The sequence below is a fragment of the Eucalyptus grandis genome, chromosome 4 (genome assembly GCF_016545825.1).
Source record: "Eucalyptus grandis isolate ANBG69807.140 chromosome 4, ASM1654582v1, whole genome shotgun sequence".
Classification (NCBI taxonomy): domain Eukaryota; kingdom Viridiplantae; phylum Streptophyta; class Magnoliopsida; order Myrtales; family Myrtaceae; genus Eucalyptus; species Eucalyptus grandis.
In genome coordinates this window covers 4,499,742-4,515,972 of record NC_052615.1, presented here as the reverse complement: position 1 = coordinate 4,515,972, position 16,231 = coordinate 4,499,742, and the positions used below count along the sequence as shown (strand labels likewise).

The 16,231-nt window shown below is 39.9% G+C and overlaps 2 protein-coding genes across 2 annotated transcripts; both read left to right on the top strand.

The window, feature by feature from the left end:
• Positions 1-4,622: 4,622 nt before the first annotated feature.
• Positions 4,623-5,678, top strand: LOC104442510 (flavonoid 3'-monooxygenase CYP75B137). The gene has a single exon (XM_010055934.3). It carries the CDS (start codon positions 4,623-4,625, stop codon positions 5,676-5,678), a length of 1,056 nt encoding a protein of 351 aa, XP_010054236.2.
• Positions 5,679-6,154: 476 nt separating this feature from the next.
• On the top strand, positions 6,155-6,781 carry LOC120292456 (flavonoid 3'-monooxygenase CYP75B137-like). Its single transcript, XM_039310642.1, has one exon. It carries the CDS (start codon positions 6,185-6,187, stop codon positions 6,779-6,781), a length of 597 nt encoding a protein of 198 aa, XP_039166576.1. The 5' UTR covers positions 6,155-6,184.
• The last annotated feature ends 9,450 nt before the right edge of the window (positions 6,782-16,231 follow it).

Below are 16,231 nucleotides of genomic sequence, written 5' to 3'. Positions count from 1 at the left end.
GCGATTTAAAAGCAAAGCGTTTCGCTCTTGCATATATATTCAACAACAGAGTTCTCAGGGAGGCGGTCCGCTTGCTCCGGGCGCTGCATAACTGCAATTGATTTTATTCATGAGTATTTTTAAACACTTTTTCAGCAATAAAATAGGGAGATTTTGCAGTTTTCCGTGGATTTACAGAGTTTTTCTCACTGATATAGTCCATTTTAGTTTGCCTAAATATCTATGACATTTATATTACGACATCAAATAATGGCCAGTGATCAAGCAAAAAAATGAGTCTGCTTTACTAGATTTGATCAGCACGCTATTCCCGTTATTCAGTAATAACAGTTCGTTACACTTGAGATCCCTTGTGAATTTCCTCGTCAATGGACACGACATGGAATCGCCCATCTTTATTTTGGAGCAATTTGCCTTAACCTCTTTTGGAATGGCTGAATAAGATTGTTTGTTGTGGCATGAATGGCACTACTTGACACTCATTTTCTTGATTACCGATACGCTTGTATTGCTACAATGGAGACAACTCCAAATAATGGAACTGTGTTGGGGACTCTATTTCCAAACTTCAACATGGCTTTGTCGGATCCAAGGCTTGCATGGCATTGAAGATCCAACTATAGATTACTACCATTGCTCGGACTTCAGATATCGTAGCTGTAACTCTTCACTACCAGATGGCGTATAAAATTCAAAGTCATGGCATCAACCTTGCGCATATATTCGACTAGGGAGAAATCAAGGAGGCGGCCCGCTTGCGCAGGGCACTGCATAATTTCTGTTGATTATATCATTGAGTATTCTGAAACACTTCTAAGCAATTTTTGCAGCTTTCCATTTACTAATTGACTTTTTCTTTAATATAGTCTATTCAAACCTAGTCAATAGCAAGGGCGGCATCCACCCACATGGCTTAGCTAAGCAAATTTGTTACACTCCATCTCTACTTAAATTTCCTCATCAATGGTTACAGCATGGATTTACCCATCTTTATTTTGTAGCAATTCGCCTTACCCTCTGTTTGATTGGCTGAATAAGATTGCTTGTTGTCTCAAGAATGGCGCTAACCCCTTGATTACAATACGCTTGTATTGGTACAATAGAGACGACTCCAAATAATGGAACTGTGTTGGAAACTCTATTTCAAAACTTCAACATGTCTCTTTCGGATCCAAGGCTTTACGGTATTGAAGATCCAACTGTAGATTACTAGCATTCCTCGGACTCCATGTCATAGTTGTGACTCTTCATTACCAGATGGCGCATAAAATTCAAAATCATGGCATCAACCTCGGATACATGTCAGACTAGGGAGAAATCAAGGAGGCGGCCCACTTGAACGTGGGTTAGATACATAGGGACCCCAAGATTTGGGACAATCCAACAGAGTTTAGATCCGAGAGGCTCTTGGAATGGGAGAAGTGCCAAAAAAGTCCTAAACCTTTTGGCTTTGTGCCTATTTAGTCCTAAACCTTTTTTTTGTACTAATTTAGTCCTAAACCTTTTTACGTTGTGCCAATTCAGTCATTTCCGGCCAATTTTGGCCGGATTTTGCTGACTGAACGCCGGCCAGCTAATGTGGCCTGATCGGCGTTGACATTGACAACTTTTAATAATTTTTAATTTTTAATTTTTTTCTTTTTAATTTTTCTTTTTTCTTTTTCTTTTTTTCCTCCAGCCGGTCACCAGAGCTCGGCAACCAGCCAGAGGCGACGGCCGGAGAGGTCGAGGTCAACCTCGCCCGCCACCTCACTATTGGCCGTGAGGCCGCTGGAGGAAAAAAAGAAAAGAAATAAGAAATAAATAATTAAATAATTAAAGGAAAATAATTAAAAATATTAAAAATATTATTAAAAGTTGTTCACGTGAGCGCCGATTAGGCCACGTCAGCCGGCCAGCGTCCAGTTAGCAAAATCCAGTCAAAATTGGCCAGAAAATGACTAAATTGGCACAACTTAAAAAGGTTTAGGACTAAATCAGCACCAAAAAAAGGTTTAAGGCTTTTTTGGCACTTTTCCCCTCTTGGAATATCCAAATAGTTTTGATCTCTTGGGCAACAACTTCACATCCATGTCGTTTGGTTCTGGTCGAAGAATGTTAAATTTTAGTAGACCCACAATCAACTATTCTAAAAACTTAAACTGTTATATAAATGGATGATTTAGTATTTAATTTTTCCAACACTCCCAATCACACTTAGTCTAGTTTTTTTGCTTAATACTAATTGTGAACAAATTTAATTAGGAAGGCAAATGGGGTCTAAAAAGATTTGAACTCAAGATCTCCAGTTCTGTACTATGTTAGATTTTGGATGAATCACAACCAATTGTTCTAAAACGATTGATAATAGTCCCATCAAAATCTCAAAAAGGGTATGCACACAACTTGTGCTGGTAGAAAGGATGCTAACGTTTGCATTCGCATCTCTTTTGCATTCATTGCTAAAGTTTGCATTGGCATCTCTTTCGCATTCATTCGAGTGGGAGTTACCGCAAGGGGCAGAGCATGAATTATTGGACAAGTTCGAGCTTGTGGTCAAGAAAATGAAGACCCTGATGGCCATTTGTAGACCGAGATTGTCCACACCAAAGCTCTAGATGCCGACATAGATCTTTTTATTAGTCTCACGACTCTTCATTTCAGTTCTACGAAGTAAAAGTATCTTGCCAGTATCAATAATGTTTCAAGCATCTACTTAACTACTAAGTAGCACCAACAACAACACCACACAAAACAATACGTCATTTCTCAAAGAATTCTAATAGAGAATTCCAACTCGTTAAGACACATTATATATTAATGTATATTTTTATACATAAATGATAAATTATCATTTTTATATTATTTCAATAAAGTTAATTTAATTCAAAATTATAAATAATTAATTAATTATTAGAATGTCGAGATAATGGACTCGCGTGTCACTGGCATGTCCTAAGCACTGATCACATGCTGAATGTTTGATGCATGTTGACCACATGTTGGTCAAGTGTTGAATAGGTGTAGGTGTCCGATGCGTCTAACACACGTTTGACACCGACATGGAGACACCTCAAGAGTGTCCATGCTTCCTAGTTCAGACAAACAGCCAAGTACCAGCAAGTGAGGGTTCGTGTACGAAACCCAGGCTGGAAACAATTTGTGCTGCTTTTGTTTGTGATGGAAGAAAGACTATTCGTTCCCACTACTCGGTAATAACAGTTTGTTACACTTAAGATCCCTTGTAAATTTCCTCGTCAATGGACATAACATGGATTCACTCATCTTTACTTTGGAGCAAGTCGCCTTACCCTCCGTTTGCATGGCTGAATAAGATTGCTTGTTGTGGCAAGAATGGCACTCCTGGACACTCATTTTCTTGATTACCAATACGCTTGTATTGGTACAATAGAGCCAACTCCAAATAATGGAACTGTGTTGGGGACTCTGTTTCCAAATTTCAACATGGCTCTTTCGAATCCAAGGCTTGCATGACGTTGAAGATCTAACTATAGATTACTAGCAGTCCTCGGACTCCAGATATCATTGCGGTAACTCTTCATTACCAGATGGCATATAAAATTCAAAATCGTGACATCAACCTTGCGTATATATTCAACTAGGGAGAATCAAGGAGGCGGGCCGATTGCGCCGGGCACTGCATGATTTCTGTTGATTTTATCGTTGAGTATTCTGAAACACTTCCAAGCAATTATTGCAGCTTTCCATTTACTAATTGATTTTTCTCGTTAATATAGTCTATTTAAACCTAGTCAATAGCAAGGGCGGCATCCACCCATGTGGCTTAGCTAACCAGAAGCCGTTCCCTGTTGTACTTTTTGATAGCATTTTTTAAAACTTGTCAAATTAATCGAATCAAGTCCTTCTTGATAGCATTTTTTAAAGTTCTAGGACCCTATTGCACTTTTTAAAAATTTTAGAACTTAATTGCACTTTCATGACAAGTTTTAAGACTTCTAATGCACTATGAAAACAAGTTTTAAGACTTCTAATGCACTATGAAAAATTATTAGTTACATGCAATGATTGTTTGTGTGTTGGTTTTTATAACTAGAACCATTGTCTTTCCTTACTGGCCTTTCCTATATACCAAACCGTCCCTAGAAAGTGTTAGGAATTAAAGCAAATTCAAAAATGTCATTGATGTCGAGATTATCGATCTACTACCAAGTTGCCAATGTGAATGGAGAAGTTGCCGATATTAACGGGTTGTCAATTGGTTATCTCATTGCTAATATTTTAGAATTGATACCGATGATTGTTTGGTGCCCAAGTTAAATAGTTACTTTTGAGTTGTCTATTCGTATTTCCAGGTTGTGATTGTTCGTGATTCTAGGAGTAATCAATCTTTTGTAAGTTCCTGGGATTTCATCTCCTTAGAACACTAGTTACATTTGTAGTCATTTAATAGGAAAAGTCATATAACAAGTTTATAAATAGGGGAGTCTTGTAATTGTTCTTGTCAAGGTTAGTCAAACGAAAAGCCTATCTATCTCCTTTTGTGTGAGTTGTGAGTGTTTTACTTTGAAATACTCCCATCAGAAAGACCACCTACGTTTAGTGTGGCTAGCAACTTCCTCAGTCTAGCTCCACCAGTGCTCTTCCCGTCGTCACAAGCTGAAATGTCGAAGGGATACTCCGAAGGCGCCTGGCTGTGGTTGTGGCATGCCAGTGAAGCGCATGATGCAATTCCTAGAGCTACTACAACACTGCTTGCCATAGCAATAACAGCTCTTAGTTTTTTCTGTTTGTCCAGGAGACGGAAAAACGCAACTGCTCCAACGCTGCCGGGGCCCAGAGGCTTGCCGTTTCTCGGGTACCTCCCATTCGTGGGGACTGATCTCTATCGGAAGTTTGCTGAGTTGGCTGAGACCTACGGCCCCATCTACAAACTGCAGCTCGGAAGCAAGTTATATGTGGTGGTTAACTCCTCATCGCTGGCCAAAGAAATCGTGCGGGACCAAGACATGACATTCGCCAATCGCGACCCAAACATTGCTGTTACCATCGCAACATACGGCGCAAGGGATGTTGTCTTCTCAAGCCTGGGGCCTTATTGGAGGAATCTCCGCAAACTGTTCGTACGGCATTTAATGAGCAATGCGAGCCTTGATGCCTGTTACGATTTGAGAAGGCAGGAGGTCAGGAAAGGTTTGAGCGAGCTGTACAGAAAATCCGGGGTGCCAGTGGATATTGGCGAGTGGGCCATTCTGATCTTGGTTAACGCAGTGATGGCGATGCTGTGGGGAAGGACACTTACGGGGGAGAAGCGCGAGACCATGGACGCAGAGTTTCGAGAGGTGACGGCAAAAATGACGGTGCTCTTAGGTAGTCCAAATGTTTCGGACTTTTTCCCAGCACTTGCATGGTTTGACCTGCAAGGAGTGGAAAGGGACATGAGAAGGGTGCATCAGTGGCTTGATGCTTTTATTCAGTCTGTTGTCGATTGTGCCACCCAAGAGAGAACAATTGAAAACTTCAAGCAGGAGGAAGAAGAATCGAAGCGCAATGATCAAAAACAGGACTTTTTGCAGATTGTCCTGGACATGGAGATGGATCTTGAAGATAACCAGTCACCAATGGACAAGGATGGAACACTCAAAGCCATTCTAACGGTAAGTTTATTAAGCCAGGTGACTAGTTATTATACGAATATACCTGACTACTTAGTGACCTGATGCACCACAAATTATGGTCAATCCTCTTATGCGACTCCGTTGTAAGTAGAATTCATTTCATATTTTGGCCACCATAATCACAAGTTATTGTCAAGCGATTATTACTAGAGTATGAAAATTATTTTCAAATCTATGTTAACCCGAAATTGCCTTAATATTTTCCAACCCCCTATGCAATGCTGAAACGAATATAGCAAAGTTGATATATATTGCAAAGATGTTTCCATTATACCACACCACTTTTCGTCCGAAATTGAACATATCATGTCGCACCTGAGTTCTCTTTCCATAGCTCCTTTTTTGTATCCTATCGTCTAAGTTAGGCTGCTTCCAACCTTGCCCGCTATATTACAAAAAGCTCCTGATCAGAACTCAATTCTTTTATATTACAGTGCTTCATCAAATATTCAGCTATATCAAACATCACAACAATTTAGTCTTTCTGATGAAATTTTGAATGTGTGGAATAGGACATCGTGGTCGGTGGAACTGATACAACTTCAACAATGGTGGAGTGGGCGATGACAGAGTTGATGCAGAACCGAGATGTGATGAACAAAGTAGTCCACGAATTAATGGAAGTCGTGGGGGAGGATGAGATGGTCGAAGAGCATCACTTGCCCAAATTAAAGTACCTCAACGCAGTCATCAAGGAGGCATTGCGCTTGCACCCAGCTGGGCCATTACTGTTGCCGCGGACCCCACATGCTTCCTGTGTCGTCGGGGGTTACATGATTCCGAAGGGCAGCAACGTGTTCTTGAACGTGGGTTACATCCAGAGAGACCCCAAGATTTGGGACAGACCGTTGGAGTTTAGACCCGAGAGGTTCTTGGAAGATCCCAACGAGTATGATCTCTCCGGCAACAACTTCACGTACATGCCCTTTGGTTCTGGTCGAAGGGTGTGTGCAGGGCTTGCACTGGCAGAGAGGATGCTACCATATATTTTGGCGTCTCTTTTGCATTCATTCGAGTGGGAACTCCCGCAAGGAGTGGAGCTGGATTTATTGGAGAAGTTCGGGCTTGTGGTCAAGAAAATGAAGCCCTTAGTCGCCATTCCCAAGCCGAGATTGTCCTCTCCAGAGCTCTACATGTTGAGTTAGAACTTCTATTAGAATCTCAAGACTCTTCATTTCAGTTCTACGAATAAAAACATCCTGCAAGTATCAATCATGTTTTAAGCATCTACTCAATTAGACCTGGGTTCAAAAAGAGTTTGTGCTGCTTTTGTTTGTAATATGAGAAAGAATTCCTGTTATCTATTGGTTCTTCAGGTCAGTCAAACCAGAAAATGAAGTCATGTTGATTAAGAGAAAAATGTTTCTGGTCTTGCATAAATATATTCGACCGGGCAGTTCTCAAGGAGGCGGGTTCGTTTGCATACAGTGCTGCATATTTTCTATCGACTTCATCGTCGAGTACTCTGGAGCACTTTTTAAGCAATCTATGCAGTTTTCCTAAGGCTGATCGACTTTTTCTAGTTAACAAAGTCCTTTTTTATTTCGCCTAAATATCTCCGACACTTATTTCAACAATAAACTATGGCATACTCGGTCACACTTTCAAAATTGTTCGAGTCAACCTACATCCTCCAATACGGATTGTGTCTTTGTCACGACCTCTTTTTTCGATGCTTGCAATTAGTTGCAGACGCCTACAGAGGCTAATGGTTCGACAAGGTTTATTAGGCTAACCCCGGCTCTCTGAAACCCACCAATTCACTATTTAATGATTTGATAATTTAATCTATAAGTAGATTTTAAAATAAGACTAATCTATTTGGAAATGAGTTAATTAGAAACCCAAACGAAATTTTGAGAGTAATATTCACTTCTACGAAATCAAAGAAATTATGATTGAGAACTTGATTACACTAATTAATCACTAATATTCTTTCAATACCTAATTTTGTTCTATGCACCTCTGGAGGAAAAAACCTTTTTGAACTTTTTTTTTTTTTTTGGTTTTTTTGGTCTTTTTGGGAAAATGTAAATCTTTTTTTTTTTTTGCTTTTTCTGACTTTTTGGCTTTTTTGGAAAAATATGAGATTCTTTATTTTCTTGATTTTTTGGAAAATAAATTATTATTTTGATTTTCTGAACATTATTTATTATTATTATAATAATATTAAAATGACCTGGGTCGGACCCCCGAGTTGGGTCGGACCCGGTTCGCGGCCCGAACGGCCATCTACCGGCCCGGACGGGCCTGAGATATGGGCCGGGCCCAGAATTTCTTTCCTGCCCAAAAAAGGGACACCTACTTTCAAGCCCGCGCGAGCCAGCCCGCACGCAACCGGCCCAATCGACCTGCAGAGACCCAGCCAAAGAAAGACCCGAACCCGGCCCGTTTTGAAGCCAAACCCTACCCGGTCAGACCCGTGCGCCGACCCGGCTTCCGACTTTGCAGCCGCAGCTGCCTTCGGGGCTCAGCGGCCGTGACGGACGACGCCGCCCGTCAACGCCCAGCCGCCGGCCTCCGCCGATGCTACACCGGCCTTTCGACAACCCAACACCCAGCAGGGCCAGCCGCCGTCGTCGCCGTCCGTTGTCGATGGTCACCGAAGGCCACCGTGGGGCCTCTGCTCCTTACCTTCGACGGGGCTGGCCGTGACAAGGGGATCCGCGGCCGCACGCAGCAAGACGGCCGTAGCTCACGCCGGCGGGTGCGACGGCGAGACAGCAACAGCAGATGGTGGGGACCGGTGGCGGGAGCGACACGAACCGGGTGGCGGCGCCGGCTCCGGCTCCGGCGTTCTCTGTCATCGCGAGCTGCGGCGATGGCGGCACCGGGGAACCCTAAACGAAGCGAGGCCGAGCGAGACGAAAAGGGGAAGAAGAAGCAGGCGGCTGGTAGCGTTCCCACCTGACACGGTGGCGACGGGAGCACGGCAGGGATCGACTCAGGGACGGCGTCGGGCGGCAGCGACGCGGCGGAGGTCCGGCAGGGGTGCGCCTTTTTCGCGATTTGCTCAGATCTCGTCCGCCTTCTCCGGATCGGCTGGCTTTCTTCGGATCTTTCTCCCTGCGGCCTTGATTCCTTCCTGCTCAGCCCTTCTCCTCCGGATCCAACCTTCTTTACTTCGGATCTAAACCCCCTCTTCGGCCTACCCTCTCCGGCTTACCCTCTCCGGCAGTTCGTCCTCGGGCCTCCCCTAAAATCTCTCAGGAGAAGCTACCGAAGCTCGCCGTCGGTGGTCTCCGTCTTCGCCGTCGAGTTATGGCCTCCCCCCGACGCCCTATTTATAGGCGCGGGGGGCCCGGTCGGCGGAGGCTAGGTCGGCGGTCCTTGGTGCGCCGACCGGCATTCCTCCACCGGCCGAACCGGCGTCAATCAGCTCTTTAATGGCGTCGTACGATGTTGTCTCCCCCAGCGTCCCGGCCTCGCGCGCGTCCGGTCTCCGGCGCGTGCTGCATATCCGGCCGGGAAACGGACAAACAGGGGCGGAAACCAAGGAGGAAGAAGACTAACAGGGGGCCGGGCCGGGTCGCGCGGGTTGGGCCGTGGGGGCCCACGTGAGGGAAGAGAAAAAGAGGAGAGGGGCTGGGCTTGAAGGCCCAGCCCCGACGGCTGCATGGCTTCTGCTTTCTTTTTTTCCCTTTTTGTTTGTTTTTCGCAGTTTTTTTTTCGTTTTTGTTGTTTTTTTTTTGTTATTTGTTATTTATTATCCAAAAAAATGAAAAATAAAAGAAATTAATTAAAAATCTAATCGAAATTTAGGCGTCAATCTCGTAAGCAAGCTCAAACTCAAGACATATACTTTAATACTTTGATTGAAGATTTCTCATAACTTATTTAATTCAATTTTATTTCTGTTGAGAAAAAGAAACTTTAACTATCGATTGTTAGTACCAAATATTTTTAATTAAAGAGCGTCGCTGGCACTTACATTTTTAACGCAAAAACATACTAATCACATGAATGAGTTACTAATCTTATGGGACAATAGGAACCAACATAGAAAAATTACATTTTATATAAAATATCAGTACATATGATTTCCAATAACGTCATATCGGACACCTGTCTTTTCTAATTATAACTCTATTTATTATTGACATGTGAAAGCACAATGAAACACATCACACAAGAAACATAATTGACAATTTCTAATAATTTACACTTTCCATGTTTAGCTCTCTTTCAAATATTAATACAAGTGCCAAAAATAAAAATAAAAATAAAAATAAAACAAAATATAAGACATTAGCTCTAGGAAGAAAATCAGGCCTTGTCAATACTATTTCATACTCCAGCATCCCAAAACTTGCCAATACCAAGTCATATTAGACTATAGATTGACAACCTCGCCCATCGACATGTCATCTCACTATCAAAACCCCTCAATGGTCCAACCAAGTAACCATCAATATTTAAGGACCAGGTGACAAATTGATGGAGAGTCTACTCTTGAAACCCCACGTTGAAGCTACACTCACGACTAAACTACGTACAAACACAATTAATATGCATGAGAGCCCTAAAGAACAGTATCAATGAGGGATCCATCCTACATGTCTAAAAAATAAGAAATGAGGTAAGGACCAATAAATGAAATCTCTAACTCTAAGGTAAGAGATCACTTTATCACTTAACTTGATACAAAACAACATGAGTTCAAAGCAATACAAGATCACCACGTATAACAAATGCAGGAGTAAATTCATTATCTTTATTATCATAATATGTTGAAGGAAACCAATAATAACATTGCATGAAAATATTCACTCAAATGCAAGTAGGAGGCATAACATATGATATGACATAGTTATCAACAGTTAATTCATTAATAGACATGTGCCTTTATATTTTTATATATGCACATATACATGTATTACATTTTTTACTTCTCCTTCTGAGTATGTTGAGACATCCCGACACATGGGACATTGTTACTACTTAATATGAGTAGCATAATACACACACACACACACACAAAACATAATACTTGCCATACTTAACCCCATAATAACAGTGCACATGAGAACATTATAATCACAGCATTTCCCTTACATCCACAATAAGATCAACACTTACTTTCAAAAATCAACATCCAGTGCACATCTTTATATGTAATCATTACTAAAATACAATTTACCTTGCCTTTTAAATTATCACATACATGGTACTGAAAATGACATGCTTGCCTCTTTTCATTTTTTATGCAAGCAATAATAACATACTCAAAGAATTGGTCACGTGGACATCAACAACTTAAACAACCATCAAAGTGACATCGTCAACTCAAATAATAGACAACGTCAATATCGACAACTCAAATAATCAACAACGTTAACATTAACAATTCAAATAACTAACAACATTAACATCGGCAACACGTAACTAGTATATCGGTAATTTGATTGAACTACAAAAATATCACTTTCTAGTTTAATTTCACCAATTCTACTTTTTCATACTACTAAAACTCAAGGAAGTTGATTAATCACTATCTCGGCATATATAACTCATCGATTCAAGTCAAACTAACACAATGATTCAACATATGATCATTACACATTTCTCACTTTAAACATCAAACTAAAATTCAGTTCTACTTCTTTATAGTACCGAAACTCATGGAAGTTGATTAATCATCATCTCATCATATAAACTCATTAATTCAAGTCAAACCAACACAATGATTCAAAATACAATCATTACAACTTTCTCACTTCAAACATCAAAGTTCAAACTAAAATTAACAATCATCAAACAACCAAGTCAAAACTATTAAGCAAATTGATCAAACTTAGTCCCTAAAGTTTCACTTACCTTGAATAATTCAAAGTTTTAATCACCTTGTAAACTCTTGAAATATTGAACTAGAAGCTATAATAATACAGACATGGAATCTTCATTTATCTTCAAAAGAGTGTGAAATGAAAGAGAAAGGAAAGTGACATGGAGCCGTCTTTCTTTCCTAGCAAGAATGAGTTGAAGCTATCTATTTAGGACTTGGATACTTTAAGTGGCTTTTACAATCAATAAGGGATGTATTTCGAAGACTTACATGAGTTACAAAAAGGATAAATCAAGTAGCCATGGTTAAAAGTAATGATGATTTTAAGTTAAAAATATGTGGTGAAAATAGAGGTGATGTGGTCAAATAAAAATGTCACAAATGGCTTTATTATATGGTTCCAAAGTATATATTTTGATGAAATTACAAAGATATCTAGTAAATTAGTACATAAATAAGGAAATTAGTGTTCATTCTAAACGTTGATAAGTTAGAAAAATATTTTGAACCTACTAAAACATTCGGCAAAATTTATCAAATGGTTGGAGGAACTCAACTCAATCAATCTCAAACCCATCATTTATTTGATACATAATCTTGAAGCGTATCACTTTCCGCTAGCAGCCAATATGGGATACACATTTCATCGCCACTCTAGATAATTGACCCAAGAGCAAATATCCATTAATTTAATCCTAATTGAATCACTTACCAAAAACAATGGACACGAAAAATACAACTAAGGCCTTTTGCTACTAACACGATATTAACCCAACTAGAATTTTCACTTGTACTGTTTATCACATGCTTTTTGCTACATACTGTTAATTAATGTAGGAATTTCTACATGTCACAATCTTCCCCTTTAAAGAAATTTTTTCCTCGAAATTTGGAATTACCTTGTCAATCAAATAATTATGGATACCTGAGTCTCATATCATCTTTGCTTTCCATGTTGCTTCTTCCAAGTCATGATATTGCCAAAAGACCTTGACCAAAGGAATCATCTTATTTCTAAGGACTTGTTCCCTTCGATCTAAAATTTGTAAGTTACTCTCTCATCCACGTCAATCGTCTTAAAATCCAAACAAGTGGAGGATATGGTTCATCTTTCTTAACATGGATACATAGAAGGCATTATGGACATTGGAAGGCCTCGATGGTAATGCTAACTGATAGGCCAAGTCACTAATTTTCCAAGTAATTTAAGAAGGTTTGATAAATCTTGGACTCAACTTACCTTTCTTTGCAAATCGCAATAAACCTTTCATTAGTGAGACCTTAAGAAACACATGATCACCAACGTTAAACTCTCATGACTTTCGGTGCTTATTTGCATAACTCTTTTGACTACTTTGTGCAGTTTTAAGTCGATTTCAAATCCCTTGTACTACATAGGTTCAAGTTTTGCCATGCAATGCTTTAGGGGTGAGCAACACAAACCAACCAAATGGGCCGGTTCTAGAGAACTCCAAGATGCATCGGTCCAGTTCCCACTATTAAAAAATTGCAAACAATGATTTTTGGTCCGGTCCCTAGTCCCAAAGTGAACCAGACCGACTGGACCACTTTGACCAGACCATTCTATTTTTATTTATTTTTATTAATTTCTCATGCATCAATTCCTCTCCTCCTTACTTTGCCTCTCATAACTCATAAGCCTAGTCACGCCTATGCTTTTTCCCTCTCCTCTCTTACAGACGCCTCTTTCAGACTTTCACAATTCTAATTGCCTCGTGCCTCTCGGCTCTCACCCTCACTCGTCGACGATAATCATCTCTCAAGCATCACAACGGTGAGCACAGCATTGACATTCATGGAAGCTACGGCCTTGCTCACCGTCATCCTATTGTTTCTCCGTAGCTTCACCTTGATGGTCTTATCCCCTCAGCCAATTGTCCAAAAGGCATAGCCCTACCAAATTTCCACCTTCACCTCGTCAGGCCTTAGCCACAACCTATCCATCTTTTACCTAGAGGCCACCACCATCTCTTCCTTGATGACCTAGTTGTATGACGTGGTGCCTCACACGCACAAGGTGGTGAGAAGTTCAAGAGGGTAAACAAAAAAGAAGGCTTGGTCTATGATTCTCTTCTCATGCTTGTCATGCAAGTTTGACATTAAACCATCCGAAACTAGACTGAATCGATCCAAGGACACAACGGTCCATCCCTGGTTCCAGAAACAAGGAACTAGTCCTTCTAGTTCAGTCCCACCCGTCTGGTCTAGTTGTCGGGTGGGACTGAACCAAACCAAGAACTCATCACCCTAACAATGTTTTAAAGTGAGCCATGCCAATACTATGTTAAAAACTATTGTTGTAAGCAAACTCCCTCAAATGCAAGCTCATCCCATCAATTAATAAAGTTAATCACACATGCTCGCAACATATCCTCCAATGTTTGTATGGTTCTTTCTGATTGACCATCAATTTGGAGATGAAAAGTGGTAAATGTACTTTTGAAGACATCACTAAAAAATTATAGTAAATATTAGGTCTCGATCAAATGCGATAGTCACGGGTATTCCATCCAATCAAACTCTTTGTTTCACATACAATTCTGCATACTTTTCCAATGTATGGTCTACTCGTATAGCCAGAAAGTGAGCTGGTTTAGTCAAAAGATCCACTATTATACAAATGGAATCATGACTTTTTGGTGTTTTCGGCAACCCTTAGAGAAAATCTATTATTATGTGCCTGCGCTTCCATTAAAGTATTTATGACGATTTTAGCATTCCATTAGGCTTAGGATGTTCAGCTTTCACTTGTTGACCCATCAATTATCTCGAGACATGTTTGGCAACATTAACCTTTGTAACATTCCATTTATAGTGCTAGCGAAGATTCTAATACATTTTCGTACTCCCTACATGTATACGATAATTATTTCGATGTGCTTTTGATAAAATTTCATTCCTCAAATTGACTTCATTAGGTACACAAAGACATCCATGAATTCTTAAAACTCCATCTTTTAACATCTGAAAGTGGAGCCGTTTTCCATCTTAGGCTTTTCCTTGGATATATGAAATTTCAATATTGGCTTTCCAATCTATGCTCAATTCAAAGAGTAGTTATTATACTTGAAAGACTATTCACACCAAAGCTAAACTTAGAATCCCCTCTTCAAGTAAGGCCCACTCCTTGACCATCATATGTGCAACTACTTGTGTACATTTCCGAGCAAGAGCATCCACAACCATATTTATTAATGCCAAATCTCATAGTCATAGATAATCCATCCAATGCCTCTTATATTCAATTCTTTTTTGGAAAACAAGTACATGAAGCTTTTTTGTAAAGATCCCAAACATTTTCCCATACAAATAGTGCATATCTTCAATGCAATTGCAATTGCATCAAGCTCTAGATCAGAAGTTGGATAGGTGAGGCTCCAACTGTCTTGATGCATAAACAACCACATTTCCATATTGTATTAAAACACAACCTAGTCCCTTACGAAATGCATCATAATAGATTAAAAAACCTCCATATCCTGATAGTATCATCAAAATTGAACCATAGTCAACCTTCTTATAAGTCATTGGAAACTTTGCTTGCATTCATCAAACCATTTGAACTTCACATCATTCCTCGTCAATTGAGTCAATGGAATGGCAAGGCAAGAAAACCCTTCCACGAGCCTTCGATAATAACTAGCTAGACCCAAGAAACTCCAAATCTTGGTCATTGTCGTTGGTCTTGGCAAATTTATTACAAACTCAACTTTTACTAGTCAACAAATTAGTACATGGCCTAAATATGCCATACTATCCAACTAAAACTCACATTTGCCAAACTCAACATACAATTTGTGCTCACGAAGCATTTGAAGTACAAGTCTTAGATTCTATTAATGATCATCTAAACCTTTTGAATATACCAAAATATCATCAATGAACACTATTACAAATTGATCCAAAGATGGCTTAAACACCTTATTCATTAAAGTCATAAACGCATTTGGTGCATTAGTGAAATCAAAAGGCATGACTAGGAACTTATAGTGACCACATCAAGTTCAATAAGCCGTTTTAAGAATGTCATCCTTCTTGATTTGCAATTGATGATACCCCAATCATTAAGTGATCTTTGAAATACCAACGCCCCTTGAAGATGATCAATTAGGTTATCAGTCCTAAGCAATGGATACTTTCTTTAATCATAACTTGATTTAATTTCTTATAATTGATGCAAAGGTGCATCAATCTGTTGCCACAGACCCACCTACATGCTTCCTATGTCGTTAAGGCGACACTACATCAAATGGCAATGACATTTTCTTGAAGATAGGTTATATCCACATGGACCCCAAGATTTGGGACAAACCGGTGAAGTTCAAACTTAGAGAGGGTCATGGACGATCCTAGTAAGTATGATATCTTAGACAATAACTTCAAGCACATGCCATTCAATTCCAGTTAGGGGAGACATGTAGAGCTTATTCTAGCAAAGAGGATGATATGGTATATTGTGGCATTTCTTTTGCATTCACTCAAGTGGGAATTGCCACCAAGGGTGGAGCTGGAACTGGTTGACAAGCTTGGGCTTTGTGCCAAGAAGCCCTTGGTCATCATTCCCTGTCACACCCCAATACTACAAGGATAGAAGCATGACATGACCATTTTTCTCCAAATAACACAGTTTCAACATAACCAAAACTGAACCTACTACAAAATATATACATCTATACATATATATTTAACAAAAAGTCATTTAATTACAATATCGGAGTTTTCTACAATCCACCAACACAATATATATACAAATCTAACAATAATAACTCAAAAGCTTATCAAATACATA